General features: G+C 42.7%; 1 protein-coding gene across 3 annotated transcripts in view; it reads right to left on the bottom strand.

Annotated features, from left to right (window-relative positions):
- The window catches only part of LOC147354509 (KRAB domain-containing protein 5-like), a 56451-nt gene that overhangs the window by 18692 nt on the left and 21522 nt on the right, over positions 1-16237 (bottom strand). For all 3 annotated transcript variants that reach the window (XM_086354221.1, XM_086354222.1, XM_086354220.1), the window contains exons 5-6: positions 4144-4270; positions 3555-3650 (exon numbers count right to left, since the gene is read on the bottom strand). In XM_086354221.1, the coding sequence (XP_086210347.1) occupies positions 3555-3650; positions 4144-4270 (223 nt within the window). The remainder of the gene's footprint in view (positions 1-3554; positions 3651-4143; positions 4271-16237) is intronic.

The following is a 16237-nucleotide window of genomic DNA, read 5'->3' on the forward strand; positions in this document are numbered from 1 at the left end:
GTCTAGTCAAGGCTATGGTTTTTCCTGTGGTCATATATGGACGTGAGATTTGGACTGTGAAGACAGCTGAGCACCGAAGAATTGATGCTTTTGAACTGTGGTGTTGGAGAAGACTCTTGAGAGTCCCTTGGACTGCAAGGAGATCAAACCAGTCCATTCTGAAGGAGATCAGCCCTGGGATTTCTTTGGAAGGAATGATGCTAAAGCTGAAACTCCAGTACTTTGGCCACCTCATGCGAAGAGTTGACTCACTGGAAAAGACTCTGATGCTGGGAGGGATTGGGGGCAAGAGGAGAAGGGGACAAGAGGATGAGATAGCTGGATGGCATCACTGACTTGATGGACATGAGTCTGAGTGAACTCCGGGAGTTGGTGATGGACAGAGAGGCCTGGCGTGCTGCGATTCGTCGGGTCACAGAGAGTCGGACACGACTGAGCGACTGATCTGATCTGATCTGATCTGATTCTCAGTGAATATCCTTAAAGATTTAGAGAAAATTGATGAACCCTTCACTAGCTTAAAAATAAAATAGAGATGGGAGGATCAAGATGCCAGAGGATTAGGCAGACACGGACTTCATTTCTCTCCACAAATGCATCAAGCATACATCAGAAATGGAACAGTTCTCACAGAGCCCAGCTGAACACTAGCAGAGGACCTTGGAAATCTAAAGGACAAGAAAGATTCCTGCTGAGCTATGCAGGGCAAAAGAAAGAAGAAGGGAAAAGAATAGGAAAGGAAGTCGGACGGGGCCTGCAACCCTGGGGGGATCTGAAGAAAGGAGAGATCTCTACCTCCGGGGAAGGCCCTCACTAGGGGAGCCTAGTTGGGACAGAAGGGGAGCCTCATCCTCTGTGGGAAGGGAATATGGCAACAGTCTGTGGCAGCAGGACAGAGTGAGACCTGTACACAGTGTACTGACCCCTGCCCTGCCCACCCAGCCTGAGAGGGTGTCCACTGCTGCAGACAAGGGCTGGGTGCCAGAATGTGGGGTCTGGAAAGCAGACGCAGGCAGAGGACTGCTGTGGGCTGTGAGGGGACATCCTGCAGGAAAGGCAGGGAGGGAGGAGCCCTGCAAACAGAAATGCTTGGGGAGGAAGACTGAACCACCACAGAGTAGAGCGCCATTGTTGAGTGATGTCCAAAGCGAAGACCCACCATTGTTTATAGCCTCTCTCCCCCTGTGCCGGCCCCTCTTCACCAGGCACTATGAAGGGCTCCATTAGGGTGGGTGCTCTCATGAACCCAGCTGTTGCCTCTTCCTCTGTGCCCCTCATTACCAGGGTAGACTGGTGGACTCTGGGAAACCTTGGGAGCAGGTGTCTGTAGTTTATCCACATGCACAGAGTGTGCTGAAGCATTGCTGAGTCCCAGGGTCTGGCAGTTTAAGGAAGTCGAGCTGATATCTCTACTGGAAGTTGCACAAACTCTTTTCTATACCATCACAGCTGTCTGTGTAAACTCAGCCCGTTTAGAACATCTGAATGAACAAGGAGGGCTCCCCCAGTCACAGAAGGTGTAGCATAAGCAGCTGTAGACTTTGTAGGCTCCTACACGAGGGGGCGGGGCCAGGCCAGAATCTGAGCTGCCCCAGAGCACCACAGCGGGTCCAGCTCCATGATGAATGCAATCCTGGGCCCTGACTTCAGAGGATCTATGCTGGTGACCTGAGGATCTATGCTGGTGAAAACAACATCTGAGAGACATCAGGACCATGTGCCGGAATACCCATGGTTGAGGTGGGGCCAAGGGCAGTGCCGACCAGGGTCACATGAGAGCTCGCACAAGGCATGAGATGTGGCACACAGAACACTCCCCGAGGTGAACATCCCCAGAAGAGCAATACTCAGGGTCTTCTCTCCCAGTGGGTGTGCTCCAATCCCACCTGCCTCCACCACAGATCAGAATCACAGTGAAGAAACAGATCTGGGGGCTTCTACTCCACAAATCAGGGAGCAGACCCCACCACAGATAGGGCAGTGACAGCCACAGAGCCAAGGGGAAGCTCGCTTCAATATCCAGGGCAGGCTCGGGTCACAGTAACAACAGTCAAAGCCCAGATCAGGAGATAAGGGCACAAACCTCCGGACCAACCTCACCCACCAGGGGACAGACACCAGGAGCAAGAGGAACTAGGATCCTGCAGCCTGCAGAACGGAGGCCACAAACACAGAATATGCGACAAAATGAGAGGACAAAGAAATATGTTGTAGAGGAAGGAGCAAGACAAAAACCTGCTTAGATAAAAACTAAGTGAAGATTAGAGAGGCAATCAAATGACTACTTTTTGCTTAAAGTCCTCTTAAATTGAGACACCAAACATTTTCACAAGTACTAGGTGCCTACTAATTCTTTAATTCACTTCTTATCACCTGTGTTTTTATTTGAGAATGTTCAGATATTTGAATCTAAAAATCATAAATGATATGACATAGAACTAATGTCTTAGCAAGTGAGGACATACAAGACAGAGCCCAGGGAAGCTCATAACAAACAAGATAAATTGACAAAGTGGTAGTTCTTAAGAAATTAAATAAGAAGTGAGACTTTAAAAATATGATGGAAACACATGGGGCTCTACTCAGTACTCTTTGGAGACCTAACTGGGTAGGAAATCTAAAACAGGGTGGCTATATATATGTATAATTGATACTGTTTGCTGTACAGCAGCAGAGCTTTGTAAAACAGCTACACTCCACTAAGAACTTAATAAAAATATTTCTATATATTATCAAAAAATCTTAACAGTTTGAAACAACCATTGCAAATATGGAAAATGTTCTAAGTTCTTATGCCAATTTATTTTAAAATTCTTTGAGGTAATTGAATATATTAAAGTATTTTACCATTCAGGAATTGAGACAAATACACTTAGGTATTTAACATGAGTTTGTATAAAGAGAAGAGAACCTTTAAAGTAACCATGAAACTTTCATTTTCCCATTTTAAGGAGGTTTTGCTTTATGCAGTGAAGACATTACTTGAGTTTGACATGAATAAGGTCATATCTGCAGTTGCCAGTGGATTGGAAACTATAAATCAGAAAAAAGAAAAAAAAAATCTGTCCTAACTATTCCTAGGACTTTGGCAGTATGTCTATGACTCTACTTACACAGTTTCTGTTTAAAGGTAGAAACAAACTTTAAAAGGAGTATCATATAGTCACTCAGAAGTGTGCACAGTTTTCCTAGGATTCTCAAGAAATGAAAGAGTAGCCAACTCATGCAGGTTGTCACAGGCCAAGAGGAGAATTTTAGTTCTCACTGTGAATGAGAAAAGCAATCACTGGAGATGAATTCATGAATGATTAAAGAGACACAATGGGGCAGGCGATAGCTGTCTATGACAGCAACAGAAATAAATCCAGACTTCTCCAAAATCATTTCCAAGGAAGCAGATCTTCCCAAGCCACATGACAAAGGATGACTTCCTCACTGATTCTCATAGAATCAACTATACATATATATAGCCACTCTGTTTTAGATTTCCTTCCCAGTTAGGTCTCTCACTGGACCTCTCACCTGAGTCATTGGCTCCATCCATTCACACCTACCTGGGTATATGCCTATTGTCTCCATTCTCCTTATATTCCTGACATCCTTCATTTGCTCCAGAAAGGTGACCAAATCTGGCTTAGAGACCACAAGACCTGTTCATCAGAGAAAGGAATATTTGTTATGCCAGAGATTCATCAGTTTCTAATCCAATATGTATTCAGGTGAGAAGAGAACACATGGGTGAATGTTAATACAGCCTAGAGAATGATTTCCCCAAACACTTTATTGAAAGTACCTATATAATGCTAACTAATACAAAAAAGTCAGGTCCTGAGATTCTGGTCAAGTGTCACTAAAGCAAAAGTAAGTAGCGGAAATGTGAAACTAAGAGAAGGTACAACTATTTAATACTACAATTACCACTAACCTAGAAGAAGGAGGCAGATTACATGAAGGAAGAAAAGGTTACAAGCATAACGAATCATCATGAAGCCTTTCTTTCTAAACTCACAGATACCCATTTCCCCTAGAAAGCGGAGATCTGAAACAAATGTGCAGAGCAGAAAATTTCAGAAGACATTCTAGAAATGAAGGAACCAAAACCCTGAGGTTAGATAAGCGATTCTGGAAGGAAGTCATCCTCACCCAAGCAGGCCAGGTTCCTATAGTTCTCTATCATCACGTCCCTGTACAATTCCCGCTGACCGAGGTCCAGGCATTCCCACTCCTCTTGAGTGAAGTCTATGGCCACATCCCGGAATGTCAGCCATCCCTGAAATACAAAATACAGATGCCATGTTGCTGTGGGAACACTTCCTAATATGACCCATGCTGGAAACAGCAAGTTCAGAGACCTGGTTTTCATTTAGGAGAGTGGCTGCTATTAGACAAGAATATAATTTTTACACAATAATATTTTCTTTTTTGGGGTGTTAATTCTAGAAGGTCTTGTAGGTCTTCATGGAGCCGTTCAACTTCAGCTTCTTCAGCTTACTGGTTGGGGCATAGACTTGGATTACCGTGATATTGAATGGTTTGCCTTGGAAATGAACAGAGATCATTCGGTCGTTTTTGAGATTGCATCCAAGTACTGCATTTCGTACTCTCTTGTTGATTATGATGGCTACTCCATTTCTTCTAAGGGATTCTTGCCCACAATAGTAGATATAATGGTCATTTGAGTTAAATTCACCCATTCCAGTCCATTTTAGTTTACTGATTCCTAAAATGCCGACGTTCACTCTTGCCATCTCCTGTTTGATAGCTTCCAATTTGCCTTGATTCATGGACCTAACACTCCAGGTTGCTATGCAATATTGCTCTTTACAGCATCCGATCTTGCTTCCATCACCAGTCACATCCACAACTGGGTGTTGTTTATGCTTTGTCTCTGTCTCTTCATTCTTTCTGAATTTATTTCTCCACTGATCTGCAGTAGCATAGTGGGCACCTACCAACCTGGGGAGTTCATCTTTCAGTGTCCTATCTTTTTGCCATTTCATACTGTTCATTGGGTTCTCAAGGCAAGAATACTGAAATGGTTTGCCACTCTCTTCTCCAGTGGACCACATTTTGTCAGAACTCTCCTCTATGACTTGGGTGGCCCTGCACAGCATGGCTCATAGTTTCATTAAGTTAGACAAGGCTGTGGTCCATGTGATTAGATTGGTTAGTTTTCTGTGATTGTGGTTTTTCAGTCTGTCTACCCTCTGGTGGAGAAGGATAAGAGGCTTATGGAAACTTCCTGATGGGATAGACCAACTGAGGGGGAAACTGGGTCTCATTCTGATGGGCAGGGCCAGGCTCAGTAAATCTTTAATCCAATTTTCTGTTGATGGGTGGAGCTGTGTTCTCTCCCTGCTATTTACCTGGGGCCATGGTTTGGAATATGGAATGAAAGGGCAAAGACTAATAGAGTTTTGCCAAGACAATGCACTGGTCATAACAAACACCCTCTTCCAACAACACAAGAGAAGACTCTACACATGGACATCACCAGATGGTCAACACCAAAATCAGACTGATTATATTCTTTGCAGCCAAAGATGGAGAAGCTCTATACAGTCAGCAAAAACAAGACCAGGAGCTGACTGTGGCTCAGACCATGAACTCCTTATTGCCAAATTCAGACTTAAATTGAAGAAAGTAGGGAAAACCACTAGACCATTCAGGTATGACCTAAATCAAATCCCTTATGAGTATACAGTGGAAGTGAGAAATAGATTTAAGGGCCTAGATCTGATAGATAGAGTGCCTGATGAACTATGGAATTATTTCTTTTACATCTATCAAATTGCCAACATCTGCTGGATCATGGAAAAAGCAAGAGAGTTCCAGAAAAACATCTATTTCTGCATTATTGACTATGCCAAAGCCTTGACTGTGTGGATCGCAATAAACTGTGGAAAATTCTGAAAGAGATGGGAATACCAGACCACCTGATCTGCCTTTTGAGAAATTTGTATGCAGGTCAGGAAGCAACAGTTAGAACTGGACATGGAACAACAGACTGGTTCCAAATAGGAAAAGGAGTTCATCAAGGCTGTATATTGTCACCCTGCTTATTTAACTTATATGCAGAGTACATCATGAGAAATGCTGGGCTGGAAGAAACACAAGCTGGAATCAAGATTGCCGGGAGAACTATCAATAACCTCAGATATGCAGATGACACCACCCTTATGGCAGAAAGTGAAGAGGAACTAAAAAGCCTCTTGATGAAAGTGAAAGAGGAGAGTGAAAAAGTTGGCTTAAAGCTCAACATACAGAAAATGAAGATCATGGCATCGGTCCCATCACTTCATGGCAAATAGATGGGGAAACAGTGTCAGACTTTATTTTTCTGGGCTCCAAAATCACTACAGATGGTGGCTGCAGCCAAGAAATTAAAAGATGCTTACTCCTTGGAAGGAAAGTTGTGACCAACCTAGATAGCATATTCAAAAGCAGAGACATTACTTTGCCAACAAAGGTTCGTCTAGTCAAGGCTATGGTTTTTCCTGTGGTCATGTATGGATGTGAGAGTTGGACTGTGAAGACAGCTGAGTGCTGAAGAATTGACGCTTTTGAACTGTGGTGTTGGAGAAGACTTTTGAGAGTCCCTTGGACTGCAAGGAGATCCAACCAGTCCATCCTAAAGGAGATCAGCCCTGGGATTTCTTTGGAAGAAATGATGCTAAAGCTGAAACTCCAGTACTTTGGCCACCTCATGTGAAGAGTTGACTCATTAGACAAGACTCTGATGCTGGGAGGGATTGGGGGCAGGAGAAGGGGACGACCGAGGATGAGATGGCTGGATGGCATCACCGACTCGATGGACGTGAGTCTCAGCGAACTCCGGGAGTTGGTGATGGACAGGCAGACCTGGCGTGCTGCGATTCATGGGGTCGCAAAGATTCGGACACGACTGAGCGACTGATCTGATCTGATCTGAAACTATGGTTGAGGTAACGAAGATAATGGTGACATCCCTCAAAAGATCTCATGCATGCACTGTTAATCTGTGCCCCCAACCCTGCAGCAGGCCACCACCAACCCTTCTAGAATTAACACCCCAAAAAGATGTCCTTTTCATTATAGGGGACTGGAATGCAAAAGTAGGAAGTCAAGAAACACCTGGAATAACAGGCAAATTTGGCCTTGTAGTACAGAATGAAGGAGGGCAAAGGCTAATAGAGTTCTGCCAAGAGAACACACTGATCATAGCAAACACCCTCTTCCAACAACACAAGAGAAGACTCTACACATGGACATCACCAGATGGTCAACACTGAAATCAGACTGATTATATACCTTGCAGCCAAAGATGGAGAAGCTCTATACAGTCAGCAAAAAACAAGACTGGGAGCTCACTGTGGTTCCAATCATGAACTCCTTATTGCTAAATTCAGACTTAAACTGAAGAAGTGGGGAAAACCACTAGACCATTCAGGTATGACCTAAATCAAATCCCTTATGAGTATACAGTGGAAGTGAGAAATAGATTTAAGGGCCTAGATCTGATAGACAGAGTGCCTGATGAACTATGGACTGAGGTTTATGACATTGTACAGGAGACAGGGATCAAGACCACCCCTAAGAAAAAGAAATGCAAAAAAGCAAAATGGCTGTCTGAGGAGGCCTTACAAATAGCTGTGAAAAGAAGAAAAGCCAAAAGCAAAGGAGAAAAGGCAAGATATACCCATTTGAATGCAGAGTTCCCAGGAATAGCAAGGAGAGGTAAGAAAGCCTTCCTCAGTGATCAGTGCAAAGAAATAGAGGAAAACAACAGAATGGGAAAGACTAGAGATCTCTTCAAGAAAATTAGAGATACCAAGGGGACATTTCACACAAAGATGGGCTGAAAAAAGGACAGAAATGATAAGGACCTAACAGAAGCAGAAGATATTAAGAAGAGGTGGCAAGAATACACAGAAGAACTGTACAAAAAAGATCTTCATGACCCAGATATCACGATGGTGTGATCACTGACCTAGAGCCAGACATCCTGGAATGTGAAGTCAAGTGGGCCTTAGAAAGCATCACTACGAACAAAGATAGTGGAGGCGATGGAATTCCAGTTGAGCTATTCCAAATCCTGAAAGATGATGCTGTGAAAGTGCTGCACTCAATATGCCAGCAAATTTGGAAAACTCAGCAGTGGCCACAGGACTGGAAAAGGTCAGTTTTCATTCCAATCCCTAAGAAAGGCAATGCCAAAGAATGATCAAACTACTGCACAAATGCACTCATCTCGCACACCAGCAAAGTAATGCTCAAAATTCTCCAAGCCAGGCTTCAACAATATGTGAACCGTGAACTTCCAGATGTTCAAGCTGGTTTTAGAAAACGCAGAGGAACCAGAGTTCAAATTGCCAACATCCGCTGGACCATCGAGAAAGCAAGAGAGTTCCAGAGAAACATCTATTTCTGTTTTACTGACTGTGCCAAAGCCTTTGACTGTGTGGATCACAATAAACTGTGGAAAATTCTGAAAGAGATGGGAATACCAGACCACCTGACCTGCCTCTTGAGAAATCTGTGTGCAGGTCAGGAATCAACAGTTAGAACTGGATATGGAACAACAGACTGGTTCCAAATAGGAAGAGGAATACAGTCAAGGCTGTATATTGTCACCCTGCTTATTTAACTTATATGCAGAGTTATATATCATGAGAAAAGCTGGGCTGGATGAAGCACAAGCTGAAATCAAGATTGCCGGGAGAAATATCAATAACCTCAGATATGCAGATGACATCACCCTTATGGCAGAAAGTGAAGAGGAAGTAAAAAACCTCTTGATGAAAGTGAAAGAGGAGAGTGAAAAAGTTGGTTTAAAGCTCAACTTTCAGAAAACTAAGATCATAGCATCATGTCCCATCACTTCATGGCAAATAGATGGGGAAACAGTGGAAACAGTGACAGACTTTTTTTTGGGGGGGGGGGCTCCAAAATCACTGCAGATGGTGACTGGAGCCATAAAATAAAAAGACGCTTACTCCTTGGAAGAAAAGTTATGACCAACCTAGACAGCATATTAAAAAGCAGAGACATTACTTTGTCAACAAAGGTCCATCTCATCAAGGCTATGGTTTTTCCAGTGGTCATGTACGGATGTGAGAGTTGGACTATAAAGAAAGCTGAACATTGAATAATTGATACTTTTGAACTGTGGTGTTGGAGAGGACTCTTGAGAGTCCCTTGGACTGTCAGGAGATCCAAACTGTCCATTTTGAAGGAAATCAGTCCCGAATATTCACTGGAAGGACTAATATTCAAGCTGAAATTCCAATACTTTGGCCACCTGATGCGAAGAATGGACTCATTTGAAATGACCCTCATCCTGGGAAAGATTGAAGGCGGGAGGAGAAGGGGATGACAGAGGATGAGATGGTTGGATGGCAACACTGACTCAATGGACATGAGTTTGAGTCAACTCTGGGAGTTGGTGATGGACAGGGAGGCCTGGCATGCTGCAGTCATGGGGTCGCAAAGAGTCGGATATGACCGAGAGACTGAACTGAACTGAATATTTTCTACCCTATTTTTAGCCCCAAGAAAATAGGATGAGATATGATCCACAAACTACTACGGAAACTATTGTGACTTGGAAGAGGAATTATAAAATAATCAGATCAACATTGGCATATTTATTTTTGAGTGTTGTTCTCATGTGACACAGGATAAACTATCAAAAAAAAAATAAGGAGATATTTTTAAAAGCATATTCTACTCCAAACATGCCGTGGTGGGCTCAGTGTGCCACATTTTTAACAACCTTTTTGGAACTAGTAATGTTGAAAATTCTGCTCCATGAATGACCATTTTGAACAGCAGTGAAGTAGAATAGTAAGGAAAGAATTCATACTTAACTTTGAACTTTAAGAGTTCTACAGATTTTACAGTTCTAATAGGATTGTAACTTTGGTGGCAAGAATCATTGTAACTATTTAGTATATACTATATATCTTTCTGACAGTTTTCCAGAGTCTTGAATGTTCAACAGAAACAATTTAAAATCAATAATGTTGCTGTTGCATCTCTTGACAAATATTTTAACGGACATTCTTTAAATGGCAGAGCTGAAATTTTACTTCACTGTATGGACTATAGACTTTCATAAAACCCAGAAAAATATACAGAGACAACGCTAATGAAAGTTTATAGAAATTTCTGTATTTGTAAATAATACTAAAAACAAGAAAAGTGTTTGTCACTCAGTTGTGTCCTACTCTTTGGGACCCCAGGGACTGTAGCCTGACAGGCTCCTCTGTCCATGGGATTCCCCAAGCAAGAATACTGGAATGGGTAGCCATTCCGTTCTCCACGGAATCTTAAAAACAACAACAACAAGAAAAATATCGATGTTATTATGTTAACATGTTTATGCATACAGACATATACTACAATGAGACTCCATACTCAGTAATAGTAATAGAGAAAAACTGTCATGTCAATAACATCAGGATAATTTCTACCTGATTAAAAATGTTCATAAATATTTCAGGATATTATTTTAATTTTTAAAAATAGACTAGAGTGCAGACATATACAACAATATAAAATAAAGTGGAGCTCTGGTTCTGAATTTTTTAATTTCCTGGAAGTCTGTATCATTTGCACTGAACTATATTTTAAAACTTGACACAGAAAAAAAAAAAAAAACCCACTGTTGAACATAGATTAGCACTAATATGATTCTTGTAAACATATTTGAAAATACAGAAATAGGATGAAACTATGTCTGTGATGTGAGCATGGAGTGTACCAAAAATGATCAGACTGGGGCTTGAGTGACGAAAACCCCCACTCCCCAAACCCAGTATATCTCTACTAAACACAGGTGAATATTGTCAACTACAAACTGGCACTTGCCAAGAGCATTGCCAGCAACTGAACAACAACAAGGGCATTTGTCATCTGCCTCTGGGGAGAATGAACCCTATGGTGCTGCAAGTGTTGACTTCAATCCCCTGAGGGAGTTCAGGTTGCATTGAGGCACTCTGTACTCCAGGGAATCTGGTGGAACAGGTCTTTAGAGAGTTAGATATTTTCAGGAACTGATTCCAAGATCCCAATCCTTGCATCTCTTCATATCTGTGTGTGCTGGGCTTAGTCACTTAGACGCTTGTATTCTGTCTGTGGGGATTCTCCAGGCAAGAATACCAGAGTGGGTTACCATGCCCTCCTCAAGGGGATCTTCCCACCCATGGGTCAAACCAAGGCATTGCAGGCAGATTCTTTACCATCTGAGGCATCAGGGGAGCCCCTTCATATCTAGAAGAAGAAAGAAAGTGAAGTCGCTCAGTCGTGTCTGACTCTTTGTGACCCCATGGACTATAGCCCACCAGGCTCCTCCATCCATGGAATTTTCCAGGCAAGAGTACTGGAGTGGATTGCCATTTCCTTCTCCAGGGGATCTTCTTGACCCAGGAATTGAACCCCGGTCTCCTGCATTGCAGGCAAACACTTTACCATCTGAGGCACCAGGGAATCAGCACTAAATCACTGAACGGTGACATCAGCTCCTCATGACTGGAAGAAATGCTTTTGTCAAGTTAGCGCTTGTCTGCACTGGACTCGTGGTTCACTAAAATCTTATACACTGACCTTCCCCCACTGCCTCTTGGAGCAGTCTCTCAAGAGTTATCTGAGGTGCTGTCCACATTTTGCTGTAAATAAAACTTAACTCACAATTCTCAAGTTGTGCATCTGTTTTAGCCAACAGTGTTCATTGTTCGAAGCAAAGAGAAACTAAGATGATAAAGAGTTTCCCCATTAACTGTAATAGTTACGCATATCCCTCAATTTTTCTTTCCAAGACCCTTTATGAAGATAGGAAAAAAAAAAAATGCACTGGAATTTCAAGGAAGCACCTGAACCAGTGAACATCTGAGGTCATGGGGTAAGAAGCACATGGAAAAATGCGTTATCACTGCCAGGTATTTTAGCAATATTATGAAAACCATAATCTCAATCTATTATGAAAAATATCAGTTTTATGCAAATTCCACCACATATATACCTCTCATGATCTGTAAACTAATAGTACATTAATACTACTAATAGTACTAATAGTACATAATAGTAAGGGTTTTTTTTATCGATATAGAGGATAGTCTCTGGTACTTTTTTCATTTCTGAAAATTTTCTGAAAAATTTTGGACTGCTGAGTTCATTCTACTTATAAGGGCATTTTTTTACTCCTGTTCTAAAGAATTGAATTGCATCCACATGTAAACTCATCACGGCATTTCCCCTACTTTCCTAGGATCTCAACACTGAACCACATTCCAATAGGAATCTCAGATATCTGTGTTCATCTCTCACAAAGGGAATATATTCACCAGTTGAAAGTCACTAATTCATGTTGAGAATTCATCATGGTCTGTAGAAAGCCAGGTTAGAATGAAGAAAAGGCTGTGGGACACAAGGGAGAAGCAGTCTAAAGAGCCAGTCTTCATTATTATAAGAAAAAAAGAAAAAAGAAGTTGATAACAACAAACCCCCTGGGAGAAAAACTGGAATCAGAGGAGTAAAGGTTTGCAGCTTCTCAGTCCAGCCTTTTCAGGAGGAAAAGCAGACACAGCCCCAGACCCGGGACAGGACATTTACCTGAGAAGCTGCCATTTCCTCCTCTTCTTCCTCCTGCTCTGAGTCTTCTTTGGGGATATTATGTCGCAAACTCGCATACATGCTGAGAAAATACCTTTAGAGGCATCCACACAGCTCTTTCACCTTAAACTGCTGCAGTGAAAAAGAAGAGAACGTCTTCTTGTTTCTCTCTCCCTTTTCTGAGCTCTTTTCTGACTTCCTCTCTCCCTGAGCTGTAGTGGGTAATCAAGATTAAGCTGATATGCTAATCACATCCTGGGTTTGGTGCTCTCTTTCTCCACTCTCTCCGAGAGTTCTCATTAGAGAAAGCAGGGCCCAGAACAATTCACAAGAAACAATGGGCCCAACTTCTGGGCTACCCGACTCCGCCTCTGAGGGTTTTTGAAACAAAGCAGCAGGAAGACCGGCTTCCAGGAGCCCTGAGCTGGAGCCCTCAGCTCTGCCTGCCCCAGAGCTCTGGAGCCAGGGTTGAGGGCGGGATCTTCTCCAAACAAAGAATGTCAGCCTGATTCCTGGGGAGGGTTTCTCTCTGGAATGGGTGCGGCCTGTGCCTGTGCCCTTGGGGGAGGGGAGGGGAGGGGGCCCTGGGTTCCTGCAAGGCTTTGCTCTCAGAATTCTATCAAAGATGGCCTGAGTCCTTAGGTTTTTTGTTGTTGTTTTTACTCCCCTCTGTAACCTGGGGACACAGGTTTTCACAAAATGCTTTGCACTGTGAACACCTCTCTGCAGGCGGGGGGCATCCTACTTCAGAGCAGGGGCCTGGAGGTGTTTCCATCACAGCTTTCTTTAAAAATAAACCAGGGGCAGCAGTGGACGTTGGGTTAACAGTGTGTATGTGCAGGGACAAATGCCTTTGAAAATGATGCCCTTAAAGCTATCCGATGACCAACCAAAGAAATAAGGATCAGTGTTAGGTCATAAGTGAACTTACCCCTAAATTAATACATGAAAGGGATTCTCTGGTGGCTCAGATGGTAAAGAGTCTGCCTGCAGTGTGGGAGACCCAAGTTTGATCCCTGGGTCAGGAAGATCCCCTGGAGAAGAAAATGGCAACACTCTCCAGTATTCTTGCCTGGAAAATCGATGGACAGAGGAGACTAGTGGGCTTCAGTCCATAGGGTTGCAAAGAGTCAGACACGACTGAGCGACTTCATTTTCACTTTCAACACATAAAAATGTTGCTGCTCTACTTCATGGTTGTATTTCTAAGCTTATGAATCATCTATTATAGTTTGTTCTCTGCTCTTTTTAAAGAGTTCTATTTTCTCACATCTTTAAAGGATAACTAAGGAAAAATTAAATATAGGAGCATATCCAGTTTTCTAATAGTATATATTCTAAAAAATATTTAGTGTGCATGTACCAGTACCAGTATCTTAGATGATTCAGTTTCACAGCAGAAATGAGAGTACGGTACAGAGATTTCCCATATACATCTTGTTCCCACACATAGACAATCTCCCTACTTATCTTTCCCCACCTGAAGGTACATTTGTTAGCACAGATGAATTTACATAGACATTAAGTAAAGTTTCTAGTTTCACTTTATGTTTCTCTTTTAGGGATGTGTACAGATATCCTGGAATGTGAAGTCAAGTGGGCCTTAGGAAGCATCACTACAAACAAAGCTACTGGAGGTGATGGGATTCCAGTTGAGGTATTTCAAATCCTGAAAGATGATGCTGTGAAAGTGCTGCACTCAATATGCCAGCGAATTTGGAAAACTCAGCAGTGGCCACAGGACTGGAAAAGGTCAGTTTTCATTCCAATCCCTAAGAAAGGCAATGCCATAGAATGCTCAAACTACCACACAATTGCACTCATCTCACACGCTAGCAAAGTAATGCTCAAAATTCTCCAAGCCGGGCTTCAGCAATACGTGAACCGTGAACTTCCAGATGTTCAAGCTGGTTGTAGAAAAGGCAGAGGAACCAGAGATCAAATTGCCAACATCCGCTGGATCGAGAAAGTAAGAGTGTTCCAAAGAAACATCTATTTCTGCTTTATTGACTATGCCAAAGTCTTTGACTGTGTGGATCACAATAAACTGTGGAAAATTCTGAAAGAGATGGGAATACCAGACCACCTGACCTGCCTCTTGAGAAATCTGTATGCAGGTCAGGAATCACCAGTTAGAACTGGACATGGAACAACAGACTGGTTCCAAATAGGAAAAGGAGTTCCTCAAGGCTGTATATTGTCACCCTGTTTATTTAACTTATATGCAGAGTACATCATGAGAAACGCTGGGCTGGAAGAAACACAAACTGGAATCAAGATTGCTGGGAGAAATATCAATAACCTCAGATATGCAGATGACACCACCCTTATGGCAGAAAGTGAAGAGGAACTCAAAAGCCTCTTGATGAAAGTGAAAGAGGAGAGTGAAAAAGTTGGCTTAAAGCTCAACATTCAGAAAACGAAGATCATGGCATCTGGTCCCACCACTTCATGGGAAATAGATGGGGAAACAGTGGCAGACTTTAGTTTTGGGGAGTCCAAAATCACTGTAGAAGGTGACTGCAGCCATGAAATTAAAAGATGCTTACTCTTTAGAAGGAAAGTTATGACCAACCTAGACAGCATATTAAAAAGCAGAGACATTACTTTGTCAACAAAGGTCCATCTCGTCATAGCTATGGTTTTTTCCAGTAGTCATATATGGATGTGAGAGTTGGACTATAAAGAAAGCTGAGCACCAAAGAATTGATGCTTTTGAGCTGTGGTGTTGGAGAAGACTCTTGAGAGTCCTTGAACTGCAAGGAGATCCAACCAGTCCATCCTAAAGGAAATCAGTCCTGAATATTCATTGGAAGGACTGATGTTGAAGCTGAAACTCCAATACTTTGGCCACCTGATGTGAAGAGCTGACTTATTGGAAAAGACGCTGATACTGGGAAAGATTGAAGGCGGGAGGAAAAGGGGATGACAGAGGATGAGATGGTTGGATGGCGTCACCGACTCAATGGACGTGAGTTTGAGTCAACTCCGGGAGCTGGTGATGGACAGGGAGGCCTGGCGTGCTGCAGTCCATGGGGTCGCAAAGAGTCAAACATGACTGAGCAACTGAACTGACTGACTCTACGGGTCTGGACAAATGTATAATAACTTGTGTCCATTTAAACAGTTTAACACAATGATTTCATGGTCCTGAACTCAGGATACTCATAACCCCTCCTTTGCAACCCATGGCAACCACTGACCATTTTAATCTCTTCTACATTTCCAACTATGTTCTCAGGTGGCTCTGTGGTAAAGAATCCACTTGCCAATGCAGGTGACCCGAGTGATGTGGGTTCAATCCTTGGGTAAGGAAGTTCCCTGGAAAAAGAAGTGACCACCCACTCCAGTGTTCTTTCCTGGGAAATCTCATGGACAGAGGTACCTGGCAGGCTACAGTCCATTGGGTCCCAAAGACTCAGACACAACTGAGCACATAAGAACATTTACCTACACCAAAATGCCATGTTGTAAAAATCCTACTTTTTGTAGCATTTTCAGATGGGCTTCCTTCACATAGCAAAATGCATGGAATGATCGTCCATGTATTTTATGCCTTGAAAGCTTAATATAAAAAAGCTTAATATCTACATCTGCACTTCTAGTCCTGCTCATTAAATAGGTTCACCAATAACATTTTCTAGAT

The sequence above is a fragment of the Bos grunniens genome, chromosome 18 (assembly GCF_055505025.1).
Source record: "Bos grunniens cultivar Pamir isolate PY7600 chromosome 18, Bosgru_T2T1.0, whole genome shotgun sequence".
Taxonomy (NCBI): domain Eukaryota; kingdom Metazoa; phylum Chordata; class Mammalia; order Artiodactyla; family Bovidae; genus Bos; species Bos grunniens.